The 16,508-nt window shown below is 34.9% G+C and overlaps 1 protein-coding gene across 3 annotated transcripts in view; it reads right to left on the reverse strand.

Annotated features, from left to right (window-relative positions):
* The window catches only part of SUPT16H (SPT16 homolog, facilitates chromatin remodeling subunit), a 91,749-nt gene that overhangs the window by 55,877 nt on the left and 19,364 nt on the right, over positions 1-16,508 (reverse strand). For all 3 annotated transcript variants that reach the window (XM_085890235.1, XM_085890234.1, XM_085890233.1), the window contains exon 7: positions 14,550-14,722. In XM_085890235.1, coding sequence (XP_085746361.1) covers positions 14,550-14,722 — 173 coding nt within the window. The remainder of the gene's footprint in view (positions 1-14,549; positions 14,723-16,508) is intronic.

Here is a 16,508-nt window from a genome sequence, read left to right on the forward strand (position 1 = left end):
GCGACGGTTGACCGCCAGCATGGTTTTATTGCGCTTCTGAAGAACCAGGTACCGTCCGTGTTCTCCATTCACCGTGTCGTGCACCGCCAGCATCTTGTAGCAAAAGCTCTCAGCACCAGACTTCATACATCATTCAAAATAGTAATCAAAGCAGTGAATAAAATCAAGGTGTCGTCTCTGCATGATTGGCTGTTTCGTCAGCTTTGCCAGGAGAATGATGAACCATTCGAGAGGCTCTTGTTGCATACCGAAGTTCGATGGTTGTCCAAAGGCACTCGTTTGACCCGTTTCCATGCCCTCTTCTCGACAGTGGTCGAGTTTCTGTCGGAAATTGATACAGAGTTATCGGAGAAAGTGAATGGGATTGAGTATGATGTTCTGATCTTCTGATGAAGAGTTGCTCGTTTGTTGCAATCACCTTGAGAAGATTCGTGGAGATATGGAGCAGCGTTTCAGAGACATGCTAGAACTGTCGGTGCCAGCATGGGTGATCAACCCATTCAAATGTGACATTCGAGATGTGAAGCGCGAATTACAGGACGAAATTATCAACTTGTGGAATGATGATGAGGTGAAGGCAAGATTCTCACAGCATGAATACGGCAAATTCTGGACTCTGGAGCGGGCGAATACCCCGCAATGTGGACAGAGGCAGAACTGCTGCTGATGGCATTCCCCACATCATACCTCGTTGAAAGAGGGTTCAGCGCCGTGTTGGTGCCGCTGACCAAGTATCGAAACCGCCTTGACATTACCAAGAGGGGCGATCTGCGTCTCCACCTCACCGAGATGGAGCCAGACGTTTGTAATCTCGCAGCGAGTCACCAGGCCCACCCTTCATACGAACGGTATTTGGACCTGTGATAACACATTCCCAGTTTGCCTTACCTGGACCTGTCCTGCTGAAACATTGTAGGTAGTGCAAAATAAAACAGAAAAGTAAAAGTAAAGTAAAATAAAGTAAAATATTATTCAGAAAATATTTGGCTTCTGTTATTTTTGCTTCCTCGCTACATAAATTCGGACTATCCTATTGCCCACTGGGTGTCCGACCACGAACGATAGGACAAGGGGGCATTGGGCCGGTCCAACAGGGCAGAAGGGGGTTGTAGTCAAATAAAGTTTGAGAACCACTGCCCCAAATGATCAAACGACATCATCACAATCCCCTAAATGATCAACCTACATCATCACAATCCCCTAAATGATCAAACTACATCATCACAATCCCCTAAATGATCAAACTGCATCATCACAATCCCCTAAATGATCAAACTACATCATCACAATCCCCTAAATGATCAAACTACATCATCACACATCCCCTAAATGATAAAACTACATCATCACACATCCCCTAAATGATCAAACTACATCATTACACATCCCCTAAATCAGTGTTTCTCAACCTTTTTTGTCCCACGCCCCACTTTGATATTCAAAAAAATTGTACGCCCCACCATGATTGGAGACACTACAGTATATACTACATATTTATTCAAAAGACTTTATTAAAACGTCATTGCAAATTTTATTCAATTGCTACTCACTTCAATGGGATCCCTGCCCTTGACGCTGGCTGCAGATTTGTTTTATTCGAGGAACCAATTTTGTCAGTTTCACCCTTAAATCACCACGTTTCGTGATTTCCAGTCGATTTTCTCTTGGCTTGCAGCAAATCGATAACAACACTAAGTCCATATTCGACGAAATAAGATGATGGAAAATTTATCAATACTTCCCTTGCCAAAGTAGTCGAGTTTGGGTATTTATTTTCACTCTCCTCAGACAGCCACATCATGGTTCCTTTGATCTTGAAAAGAGTTTTGAATCCTCATGCCCCACCAAAATATTGCCACGCCCCACCTTGAGAAACACTGCCCTAAATGATAAAACTACATCATCACACATCCCATAAATAATCACACTACAACATCACACATCCCCTAAATGATAAAACTACATCATCACACATCCCCTAAAAGATCAAACTACATAATCACACATCCCCTGAACGATCAAACTACATCGTCACACATCCCCTTAAAGATCAAACTACAACATCACACATCCCCTAAATCATCAAACTACAACATCACACATCCCCTAAATGATCAAACTACAACATCACACATCCCCTAAATAATCAAACTACATCATCACACATCCCCTAAATGTTCAAGCTTTGGCTTGACATATCCCACACACATTCACACGACAGTCATGACATAACTGTGCAGCAACAGAAATGGACACTTATTGTGGTTCGGAATTCACAGGAGAAAGTCTTTCCAGGGAATTCAAAAGTTACACTGATGGAGCGAAATGCTCATATCCGTGGCATGTTAAACATGTGTCGTCTGTAGCAATCCAATGTGATATCATGACAAATGCGTTGTGCTCTTTTGAACAGATATGACTCGAGATATTGAAAATGATCTGTTTTATGCACCATTGGCTTGATATTCAGCTCATAAATCAACCTAAACATAAACACATAAAAACATAAACACATAAAAACACTAACACATAAAAACATAAAAACAAACATAAAAACAAAAACACGTAAAAACATAAACACATAAAAACATAAACACATAAAAAACAAACACAAAAAAACATAAACACATAAACACATAAAAACAAAAACACGTAAAAACATAAACACATAAAAACATAAAAACAAACACCGAAACACATAAAAACAGAAATAAATAAAAACATAAACACATAAAAACATAAAAACATAAACACACAAAAACAAACACATAAAACATAAACACATAAAAACATAAACATATAAAAACAAACACATAAAAACATAAACACATAAAAACATCCACATAAACACATAAACACATAAAAACATAAACACATAAAAACATAAACACATAAAAACATAAAAACATAAACACATAAAAACACACATATAAACATAAAAACATAAACACATAAAAATATAAAAACAAACACAAAAACATAAACACGTAAACACATCAAAACATAAACACGTAAACACATAAAAACATAAACACATAAACACACAAACACATAAAAAATAAACCAATGTCACCCGCAGGGTGACCCTTATCTTGCCAAAAGGTGACCACGTGTGACTTCTTTAAGGTCACACTGAGGTGAACAGAGCTGCTATCCACCAGGAGCGACTCCTTGAGGAATATCTGCCTACGAGAGATTCCGATGAGAATCGTTCTACAGAGTAACCATGAAAAATATGCTTTGCCTCATAACATCACCAAATGACGTCATAATGTCTCAAGCTTGACATATCTAGAACGCACTCATCGAGGTGTTCAATTTGAGGTACTACACGATATGGTTCCTAAAACTTGAAAATTTGACCTTGGGGTCAAATATGTTTGACCTTAGTTGCTAAACATGAAGGTCAAGGCTAATCGCCACCAAAAATTAATCAGCTGAGCGCCAGACCATGACCTACATTCCCATGAAGTTTGAAAACGATCCGATCAAAATTACTCAAAAAATAAGCGTTCCGTCGACTCCCCTGATTTGAGACAAAGTGACCTTGACCTTTGACCTTGACCTTCAAAATTTTATGTGCTGAAAGGGACCTCTAGAGGCCTCTGATATGCGAAGTTACAAAAAATTCCAATGATAACTGTGCTCTGCAGAATTTTTCATATGTGATTACAGACAAACAAAAAAAAAAAAACATACAAGCTGACTAACATATCTTGCAAAAACTTCGTTTTGGCAAGATAACAAACACATAAAAACATAAAAACAAACACATAAAAACATAAAAAACATAAACACATAAAACAAACACAAACACATAAAAACATAAACACATAAAAACATAAAGATAAAAACAAATACATGAAAACACACACACACATCAAACCATAAAAACATAAAAACAAACACGTAAAAAAGATCAACACATAAAAACATAAAAACATAAACAGGTAAACACAGAAAAACACGTAAAAACATAAACACATAAAAACATGAAAACACACACACATAAAAACATAAAACATGAAAACATAAAAATAAACACATAAAAAACATAAACACATAAAAATAAAAGCACATAAAAAAACAAAAACACACATAAAAACATAAAAACAGAAACACATAAAAACATAAACATAAAAACAGAAACACATAACAACACACATAAAAACATAAACACATGAAAACACATAAACACATCAAAAAAATAAACACATGAAAACATAAAAACATAAAAACAAACACAAACACATAAAATCATAAACACAAAAAAACATAAACACATAAAAACACACACACACATGAAAATACACACACATAAAAACATGAAAAACATAAACACATAAAAACCATAAACACGTAAACACATAAAAACACACATGAAAACACAAAGACATAAAAACATAAAAACAAAAACATAAACACATGAAAAACAAACACATAAAAACATGAAAAACATAAACACATAAAAACACAAACACATAAAAACATAAACACATAAAAACAGAAACAAACACTTAAAAACATAAACACATAAAAACAGAAAAACAGAAACACACAAAAACATAAAACATGAAAACATAAAAACAAACACATAAAAAACATAAACACATAAAAACACATAAAAACAGAAACACATAAAAACATAATCACATGAAAACACACACACATAAAACATAAAAACAAACACATAAACACATAAAAAACATAAACACATAAAAAACATAAACACATAAAAACAAACAAACACATAAAAACATAAACACATAAAAACAGAAAAACATAAAACACACACACACACACACACACACACACACACACACATAAACACATAAAAACATAAAACATGAAAACATAAAAACAAACACATAAACACATAAAAAACAAAAACACATAAACACAAACACAAACACATAAAAACAAACACAAACACATAAAAACAAACACAAGCACATAAAAACAAAAACAAACACAAACACATAAAAACATAAACACATCAAAACAGAAACACATGAAAACAGAAACACATGAAAACAGAAACACATGAAAACAGAAACACATGAAAACAGAAACACATGAAAACATAAAAACAAACAAATAAACACTTAAAAAACATAAACACATAAAAACAAACACATAAAAACAAACACAAAAAAACATAAACACATAAAAACAAAAACACGTAAAAACATAAACACATAGAAGCATAAAAACAAACACCGAAACACATAACAGAAATAAATAAAAACATAAACACATAAAAACATAAACACATAAACACACAAAAACAAACACATAAAACATAAACACATAAAGACATAAACACATAAAAACACAAACACATAAAAAAACATAAACACATAAAAACATAAACACACAAAAACAAACATATAAAACATAAACACATAGAGACATAAACACATAAAAACACAAACACATAAAAAACATAAACACATAAAAACATAAACATGTAAACACATAAAAACATAAAAACATAAACACAAAAAAACCTAAACACATAAAAACATAAAAACACACATATAAACATAAAAAGAGAAACACATAAAAATATAAAAACAAACATAAACACATAAAAAACATGAACACATAAAAACATAAACACATAAAACAAAAACACATAAACACATAAAAATAAACCAATGTCACCCGCAAGGTAACCCTTATCTTGCCAAAAAGTGACCACGTGTGACTTCTTTAAGGTCACACTGAGGTGAACAGAGCTGCTATCCACCAGGAGCGACTCCTTGAGGAATATCTGCCTACGAGAGATTCCGATGAGAATCGTTCTACAGAGTAACCATGAAAAATAGGCGTTTGCCTCATAACGTCACCAAATGACATCATAATGTCTCAAGCTTGACATATCTAGAAAGCACTCATCGAGGTTTTCAATTCGAGGTACTACACGATATGGTTCCTAAAACTTGAAAATTTGACCTTGGGGTCAAATATGTTTGACCTAAGGCACTAAACATGAAGGTCAAGGCGAATCGCCACCAAAAATTAATCAGCTGAGCGCCAGACCATGAATTATATTCCCATGAAGTTTGAAGACGATCCGATCAAAATTACTAAAAAAATAAGGGTTTCGTCGACTCCTATGATTTGCGACAAAGTGACCTTGACCTGCAAAATTTTATGCGCTGAAAGGGACCTCTATAGGCCTCTGATATGCGAAGTTACAAAAATTTCCAATGATAACTGTACTCTGCAGAGTGATTTATACGTGATTACAGATTAAAAAAAAAAAAAAAAAAAAAAACATATGAAGGTCAAGGCTAATCGCCACCAAAAAATAATCAGCTGAGCGCCAGACCATGACGTATATTCCCATGAAGCTTGAAGACGATCCGATCAAAATTACTCAAAAAAAATAAGGGTTCCGTCAACTCCCCTGATTTGCGACAAAGTGACCTTGACCTTCAAATTTTTATGTGCTGAAAGGGACCTCCATAGGCCTCTGATATGCGAAGTTACAAAAAATTCCAATGATAACCGTGCTCTGCAGAATTTTTTATATGTGATTACAGACAAACAAAAAAAAAACATCCAAGCTGACTAACATATCTTGCAAAAACTTCGTTTTGGCAAGATAACAAACACCTAAACACATAAAAACATAAACACATAAAAACATAAACACATAAAAACATAAAAACAAACACATAAAAACATAAACACATAAAAAACAAACACATAAAAAACAAACACATAAACACGTAAAAATATAAACACATAAAAACATAAACACCGAAAAATATAAACACATAAAAACATAAACACATAAAAACATAAACACGTAAACACAGAAAAACACACATAAACACATGAAAACACACACACATAAAAACATAAAACATGAAAACATAAAAATAAACACATAAAAAACATACACATAAAAACAAAAACACATAAAAACATAAAACATATACATAAACACATAAAAACATAAAACATAAAAAACATAAAACACATAAAAACATAAACATCAAAAACATAAACACATAAAAACAAACACAAACACGTAAAAACATAAACACATAAAAACAAACACACACGTAAAAACATAAACACATAAAAACATAAACACATAAAAACAGAAAAACACACACCCATGAAAACACACACACATAAAAAACAAACACATAAACACATGAAAAACATAAATGCATAAAAAAACATAACATAAAAAATGAAAACATAAAAACATAAAAAATGAAAACATAAAAACAAACATAAAAAACATAAACACATAAAAAAATAAACACGTAAACACATAAAAACACACACACATGAAAACACACACATAAAAACATAAAAAAAAACAAACAAATAAACACATGAAAAACATAAACACATTAAAAACATTAACACATAAAAACATAAAAATATAACACATAAAAACATAAACACCGAAAAACATAAACACAAAAAAAACACACATAAAAACATTTTTAAAAAAACACGTAAAAACATAAACACAGAAACACAGAAAAACACAGGTAAAAACATAAAAACACACACACATAAAAACATTAAACATGAAAACATAAAAACATTAAAACAAAAACACATAAAAACATAAAAACGTAAACATATAAAAACATAAACACATAAACACAAACACAAACACATAAAAACATAAACACATAAAAACATAAACACACACACACAGGTCAGGTCAGGTATGGGAGCATGTGCCAGAACAGCACGTCGCTGCGTCCACTTTCCGCCGGTACTCCAGGGGCCTCCGTCTGGCCATCCCCCAGGCAGATGCCAGGCCCATCCCCATCTCCTTGAGATGATGGTCAACCTGTTGCAACCATGAGGCACGTGGTCGACCCACTGGCCTCCTCCACTCATGAGACTCCCTCGCTGAGAGAATCTGATGAGCAGGATCAGAGTCAGGAAAACGAGCCACATGTCCATACAGCCGCAACTGATGCTCACGGACTATGCAGGTAACAAATCTCATCTGAGTCTCTCTCAGCAACCGCTCGTTGGACACAAAATCCGACCAGCGATAGCCAAGGATTCTCCGAAGAGACCTGGTACCAAAGGAATTAAGTCTCCGTCTCAGATCCTTGGTCAGAGTCCAAGTCTCGCACCCAGAGAGCAAGACTGGAAGTACCAAGGACCTGAAGACTCGGACTTTCGTCCTCCCGCACAGGTACCGGCAGCGCCACACCCCATGATCCAGTGAATCCATGACTCCCCAGGCCCGACCCAGACATCTATTGACCTCTGACTCGCAGCCAGCAGAGACATGAATATCACTGCCAAGGTAAGTGAATCTCTCCACGACCTCAACATCCTCACCACAAACAGACACAGACAGGACAGCAGCATCCAAGATGTCACCGAAAGCCTGGATCTTAGTTTTGACCCAAGAAACCCGTAATCCCAACGGCTCCGACTCCTCATTCAGCACCTCGAGGGCCCCCAAGAGGATGTCTAAAGTCTCCGCAAAGATGACTGCATCATCTGCAAAGTCAAGGTCCGAGATCTTGACATTCCCAAATGACGCACCGCAACTTGATCTCTCCGACATCCTCCCTAGAATCCAGTCCATACAAGTGCTGAAAAGTGTGGGGGCAAGTACACATCCCTGACGAACTCCAGTAGCAACTGGAAATAAGTCAGAGATGGTACCACCACACTTCACAGCACTCTCAGTACCAGAGTAGAGTTCAGACAACAGATCGATCAGTTTTGGTGGCACCCCACGAAGACCAAGAATCCTCCAGAGGACATACCGATTCACTGAATCGAACGCTTTACAGAGATCAACATAGGCTGCAAGCAGCCCCTGCTGAAACTCTCGTCTGCGTTCGGTGAGGACACGAAGTGCAAGGATACGGTCAATCGTTGACCTCTTTGGTGTAAAGCCTGACTGCTCTGGACGCTGGTGCTCAAGCAGATGGTGGCGAACCCTATCGAGAATTATCCGAGCAAAGACCTTGCCCGGCACTGAGAGCAGTGTCACCCCTCGGTAGTTGTTGCAGTCTTGGCGATCACCCTTCCCTTTCCAGAGAGGGACAACAAGGCCCCTCTTCCAGTCAGTTGGGACACACACACATAAACACATAAAAACATAAAATATGAAAACATAAAAACAAACACATAAAAAACATAAACACATAAAACCATAAAAACATAATCACATGAAAACATAAAAACAAACACATAAACACATAAAAACAAACACATAAAAAACATAAAAACATAAAAACATACACATAAAAACATAAAAACCGAAACACGTAAAAACATAAACACATAAACACAAACACATAAACAAATATACACAAACACATAAACAAATAAACACAAACACAAAAACAAACACAAACACATAAAAACATAAACAAACCTTGACTTTTGACCTTGACCTTCAAAATTTTATGTGCTGAAAGGGACCTCTAGAGGCCTCGGATATGCGAAGTTAGAAAAAATTCCAATGATAACTGTGCTCTGCAGAATTTTTATATGTGATTACAGACAAACAAAAAAAACAAACATACAAGCTGACTAACATATCTTGCAAAAACTTCGTTTTGGCAAGATAATAAACACATCAACACATAAAAACATAAACAAATAAACACACAAAAACAAACACATAAAAACATAAACACATAAAAACACACATAAAAACATAAACACATGAAAACACACACACATAAAAACATAAAACATGAAAACATAAAAATAAACACATAAAAAACATAAACAGATAAAAACAAACACATAAAAAACAAAAACATACACATAAACACATAAAAACATAAACATAAAAACATAAAAAACAGAAACATGTAAAAAATAAACACATAAAAACATAAAAACATAAACACATAAAAAACATAAACACATGAAAACATAAAAACATAAAAACAAACACAAACACATAAAAACATAAACACATAAAAACATAAACAAACACGTAAAAACATAAACACATAAATACATAAACAAACACATAAAAACATAAACACATAAAAACATAAACACATAAAAACAGAAAAACATAAAAACACACCCATGAAAACACACACATAAACACATGAAAAACATAAACACATAAAAAACAGAAAAACATAAAAAATGAAAACATAAAAACAAACATAAAAAACAAACACGTAAACACATAAAAACACACACTCATGAAAACACACACATAAAAACATAAAAACAAACACGTAAACACATGAACAACATAAACACATAAAAAACATAAACAAATAAAAAACATAAAAATATAAACACATAAAAACATAAACACCGAAAAACATACACATAAAAACATTAAAACAGAAACACATAAAAACATAAACACGTAAACACATAAAAACATAAACACAGAAAAAACATAAAAACATAAAAACAAACACCGAAACACATAAAAACAGAAATAAATAAAAACGTAAAAACAAACACTTAAAAACATAAACACATAAAACAAAAACACATAAACACATAAAAATAAACCAATGTCACCCGCAGGGTGACCCTTATCTTTCCAAAAGGTGACCACGTGTGACTTCTTTAAGGTCACACTGAGGTGAACAGAGCTACTATCCACCAGGAGCGACTCCTTGAATATCTGCCTACGAAAGATTACGATGAGAATCGTTCTACAGAGTAACCATGAAAAATATGCGTTTGCCTCATCACGTCACCAAATGACGTCATAATGTCTCAAGCTTGACATATCTAGAAAGCACTCATCGAGGTGTTCAATTTTAGGTACTATACGATATGGTTCCTAAAACTTGAAAATTTGACCTTGGGGTCAAATATGTTTGACCTCAGGCGCTAAACATGAAGGTCAAGGCTAATCGCCACCAAAAATTAATCAGCTGAGCGCCAGACCATGAATTATATTCCCATGAAGTTTGAAGACGATCCGATCAAAATTACTAAAAAATAAGGGTTTCGTCGACTCCTATGATTTGCGACAAAGTGACCTTAACCTTTGACCTTGACCTTCAAAATTTTATGCGCTGAAAGGGACCTCTATAGGCCTCTGATATGCAAAGTTACAGAAATTTCCAATGATAACTGTGCTCTGCAGAGTGATTTATATGTGATTACAGATTTAAAAAAAAAAAAAAAAAAAAACATATGAAAATCAAGGCCAATCTCCACCAAAAATTAATCAGCTGAGCGCCAGACCATGATCTATATTCCCATGAAGCTTGAAGACGATCCGATCAAAATTACTCAAAAAAATAAGGGTTCCGTCGACTCTCCTGATTTGCGACAAAGTGACCTTGACCTTTGACCTTGACCTTCAAAATTTTATGTGCTGAAAGGGACCTCTCGAGGCCTCTGATATGCTAAGTTACAAAAAATTCCAATGATAACTGTGCTCTGCAGAATTTTTTATATGCGATTACAGACAAACAAAAAAAAAAAAAAACATACAAGCTGACTAACATATCTTGCAAAAACTTCGTTTTGGCAAGATAACAAACACATAAACACATAAACACACAAAAACATAAAAACAAACACATAAAAACATAAACACATAAAAAACATAAACACATAAAAACATAAACATGTAAACACAGAAAAACACACATAAAAACATAAACACATGAAAACACACACACATAAAAACATAAAACATGAAAACATAAAAATAAACACATAAAAAAAACATAAACACATAAAAACAAACACATAAAAAACAAAAACATACACATAAAAACATAAACATAGAAACATAAAAACAGAAACACATAAAAACATAAACACATAAAAACATAAACACATAAACACATAAACACATGAAAACACAAAAACATAAAAACAAACACAAACACGTAAAAACATAAACATAAACAAACACGTAAAAACATAAACACATAAATACTTAAACAAACACGTAAAAACATAAACACATAAAAACATAAACACATAAAAACATACACCCATTAAAACATACACCCATGAAAACACACACATAAAAACAAACACATAAAAAACATAAACACATAAAAAACATAAACACGTAAACACATAAAAACAAACACTCATAAAAACACACATAAAAACATAAAAACAAACACAAACACAAGAAAAACATAAACACATTAAAAACATAAACACATAAAAACATAAACACCGAAAAACATAAACACCGAAAAACATAAAAACATAAACACGTAAACACATAAAAACTTAAAACACACACACATAAAAACATAAAACATGAAAACATAAAAACAAACACATAAAAACAAAAACATACACATAAAAACATAAACATAAGCACAAACACATAAAAAAATAAAAACGTAAACACATAAAAACATACACATAAAAACATAAACATAAAAACATAAACACGTAAAAACATAAACACATAAAAAGAGAAAAACATAAACACACACAAACATAAACACATAAAACATGAAAACATAAAAACAAACACATAAAAAGCTTAAACACATAAAAACACATAAAAACAGAAACACATAAAAACATAATCACATGAAAACACACACACACATAAAAATAGAAACACATAAAAACATAATCACATGAAAACACACACACATAAAAACATAAAAAGAAACACATTAAAACATGAACATATAAAAACATACACATAAAAACATAAACATATAAAAACATAAAAACATAAACATAAACACATAAAAAACATACACATACAAACATAAAAACCGAAACACATAAAAACAAACACAAACACAAAAAAACATAAACAAACATAAAAACATAAACACATAAAAACAGAAAAACATTAACACACACACATAAAAACATGAAAACATAAAAACAAACACATAAAAACATAAACACATAAAAACATAAACAAACACATAAAAACAGAAACACATGAAAACACACACACATAAAAACATAAAACATGAAAACATAAAAACAAACACATAAAAAACATAAACACATAAAAAACATAAAAACAAACACATAAAAACATAAACACAAAAACACATAAAAACATAAACATAAAAACATACACACCTAAACACATAAAAACATAAACACATAAAAACATAAACACAGAAAAACACACACTTTAACACATAAAACCATAAACACTTTAACACTTTAACGCATAAAAATATAAAAACGTATACACATAAAAATAATAAACACATAAAAACGTATACACATAAAAACATAAACACATAAAAACATTAAAGCATAAACACATAAAAACAAACACATAAAAACATAACCACATAAAAACAAACACATAAAAACATAAACACATAAAAACATAAAAATGTATACATATAAAAACATAAACTCATAAAAACGTAAACACATAAAAACAAACACATAAAAACATAAACACATTAACACATAAAAACATACACAAAATTACATAAAAACATAAAAACATACACACTTTAACACATAAAAACAAAAAAACAAACGCATAAAAACATAAACGCATTAAAACATAAAAACGTATACACATAAAAACATAAACACATAAAACATAAACACATAAAAACATTAACTCATAAAAACATAAAGGGTGACATAAATGCATAAAAACATAAATGCACATAACCCTAACCCTCGTTCCCTTCCTTTTTTGTCTCAAATCTCAAAATCGATCATCACAGATCACTGTGGTCTCATCGCCAGTGATCACTGTGTTGACGAAGTTGGGATCGCTGTTCACAGTCTCCAGCGTGTCCTGTGCGATCTCCAAACAGAGTTGCTTCTGCTCGATCATTAGCAGCTTTGGCACGAACTTCACTGAGATTCTCCTTAAGCCCAAATCCTCAGTCACAATGGAATTAACGGATCCAATGCTGACGCCTACCTCGTCTGCAAGTTCTCTGATCGTGATTCGACGATCCTGCATCAGCAGGGTCCTCATTTGGTCAATGACGATCTCATTTCGGGATGTTGAGGGCCGACCAGAACGTGCTTCACTTTCCACTGATGTGCGACCATCTTTGAAGCGGTTGTACCACTCTTTTATCAGTGTGGTGCCCATTGCTTCGTTCCTGAAGGCCTGTTGAATCTTACGGAACGTTTCCACTTGGGAATCGCCAAGCTTTACACAAATTTTGGTGCAGTAGCGCTGTTCAAGTTTTTCCGTCATTTTGTCAAAAACGAAAATCCGACGGCGCTCACTTACACTTCCTCACTCATCGGCGGTCTGTCGCGAACTGACAGCTTCTGCAGGCGGGAAAATATTCACGCATACGGATTAGGATCGCCTACATACGTGCACCAAACCACGCCTCCCTCGCTTCATTTGTTTAGGCACAAAAAATTAAGGTTGGATACTTTTTGAACACACCTCGTATACAAATATACACATTTCATTTTGAATCTATTTTCCTTGTCATGACTTCTCAATCATATATGATGTTTGGCACATCATTGGGGTATGTGCTCATTCAAATATCAAATTGGATACACAAACATAGTCCATGACACACGAGGATTTAACCGTGGCAATGACAACAGCGAGAAACCAGGATACACTTCCTGACCTGTCTTACCGTGCTTTAGCTCTTTTATAAGCTCATCTTGCAGTTGCAACAACACGCTGTAGTTGTCCTGCATGGCTTGGCTGGGATCGACCATGAGAGTTCGCACCACGTTGGAACAATACGACTTGTAACGCACACCCATTGCACTGGTGATCGTCCCGAAGTGCATGTAGTTCTTATCACTGTGAAGAACCAGCAGCATGGTGAGGAAGGAACTTCTGATTTATTGGAAAGTAATGAAACAAGGTGAGCTCGGTGATTAATGATGGAAAATACGGAGACAGTATCGGTTTTTGGGAGGCAGCAGGCCTCAATAAGAGAATGTTCCAAACCAGGATCTCACATGCAATGTCCTTTCTAATGCATCTGATAATCACAAACTTTTCTACCATCCTCTTCGACTCAACACGGCTCTTCTCAATGTCTCCATTTTATTGGCCGTTTTTAAAAGACCGAACTTCGTGGCAAAAAGTATGGCTATTCACCTGGTCAATCCATCCATCCATGGGGACCACACTCTGTGCAGAGCATTGGTGCTGCCTAAGCAGAATCCTCGGTTATTGCGCACAATCCTGGACGGGTCACCACTCCGACACAGGATACCAGCATGCTGGCACTCATTTTGCTGACCTCGGAAGGATGACGGACAGTGTCAACTCCACCTGGTATTAATTCAACAGCCGAGTGGGATTTGCACTCAGGATCCTAGGATCCCAAGCACACTACCATAACCATTAAGCCAACACAAGGCATACCCAGTCAATGATGCACCCTATCACTGATGGAGTGGGCAGTCATCTCTTCAGCATCTGATAGGGGTAAACATTGCATCAAGCCACAAATTCTGTAACAAATGGGTCGATCCTCTGAAGACAAAAAAATGACAAAAGATCACGAAACAACTTTCAAAAGATCAGCAAAGTGAAAGATGGGAAAAAGGTCCACCAGGAATGACCCGAGATCAAATTTTGGGCCGAATTCTCCCCCCCCCCCACCCACACTCCCCCGTTTTGACTCCTGTGACCATAACTAACATCCCCACCACCTGGGGCATGAACCAGGGGTCAAAATCCCCCAAAACATCCTTACATATTTCATGTGTCCCCCCAATGTTGATTTCATGTACAAGTTTGGAATTTGACCTTTCGACCCTGCCCCAAGGGGCAAAAATGATACCCTGCTCTCGTGCCTTCTTGCCATGCATTGAACAAAAGTATCAAGTTTGGTGATTTTCTGTACAACCGTTATGGAGGAGGTAGCGTGATGAATGGACTTATGCAGCCGATTACAGACAGACTTGCTTTCTCGTCATTCCTTGAAAAACAAGAAACACTCATCCTACAAGGCATTTTAACCACAGCTCAATGGATTATGCTCTCGGTTGTTTCAGAAGGCGGAACGAAGTCCTCACAAGACACAAAGTGTACAGCTCCGTTCAGAGTTGGACCAAGTTGTGGAGTTTTGTTGTTCTAATGTCTTTGTTCCAAGGATTGCTTCTTCAGGTATAGCACCAGATGCTCCTTCAGCCCTCCCCAGCTCTTCCAGGACACACTTTTTTTCTGCCAGAAACCACTTCCTGCTGAAACCCCCAAAAATCCAGGCTTTCCACACGTTTCCCATCTTTTCTCCAGCTGATGGGACTGCCCTCTTGTAGCGATTCTATCACACTCTTCCCTCCAGGACATCAGTCAACCCCCCATTGTCAGTCGATTGCCCCGTTGCCCTTATGCACGTTGCTCTCCAATGAGCCTCAATCTTCCTTACTTTAAAAAAAAAAAATTAATAAAATGTGCACAAACATGCAGTTTTGAGTCAATAATGTGGGGTTTCTCCCTTTACCCAGCCTGTGCTAGCACGTAATCGACACGTCAGAGGAACTTCCAATTGCAGAACAAGTTTAAAACAAGACATCCTTCCTGGGATTCTCATCACACCATAGCTTTAAACATCACGTCTCTCTCATCTTTA

This window comes from Eptatretus burgeri, chromosome 7 (assembly GCF_056783735.1).
Source record: "Eptatretus burgeri isolate ZD-2024b chromosome 7, Ebu_testis_v1, whole genome shotgun sequence".
NCBI lineage: Eukaryota > Metazoa > Chordata > Myxini > Myxiniformes > Myxinidae > Eptatretus > Eptatretus burgeri.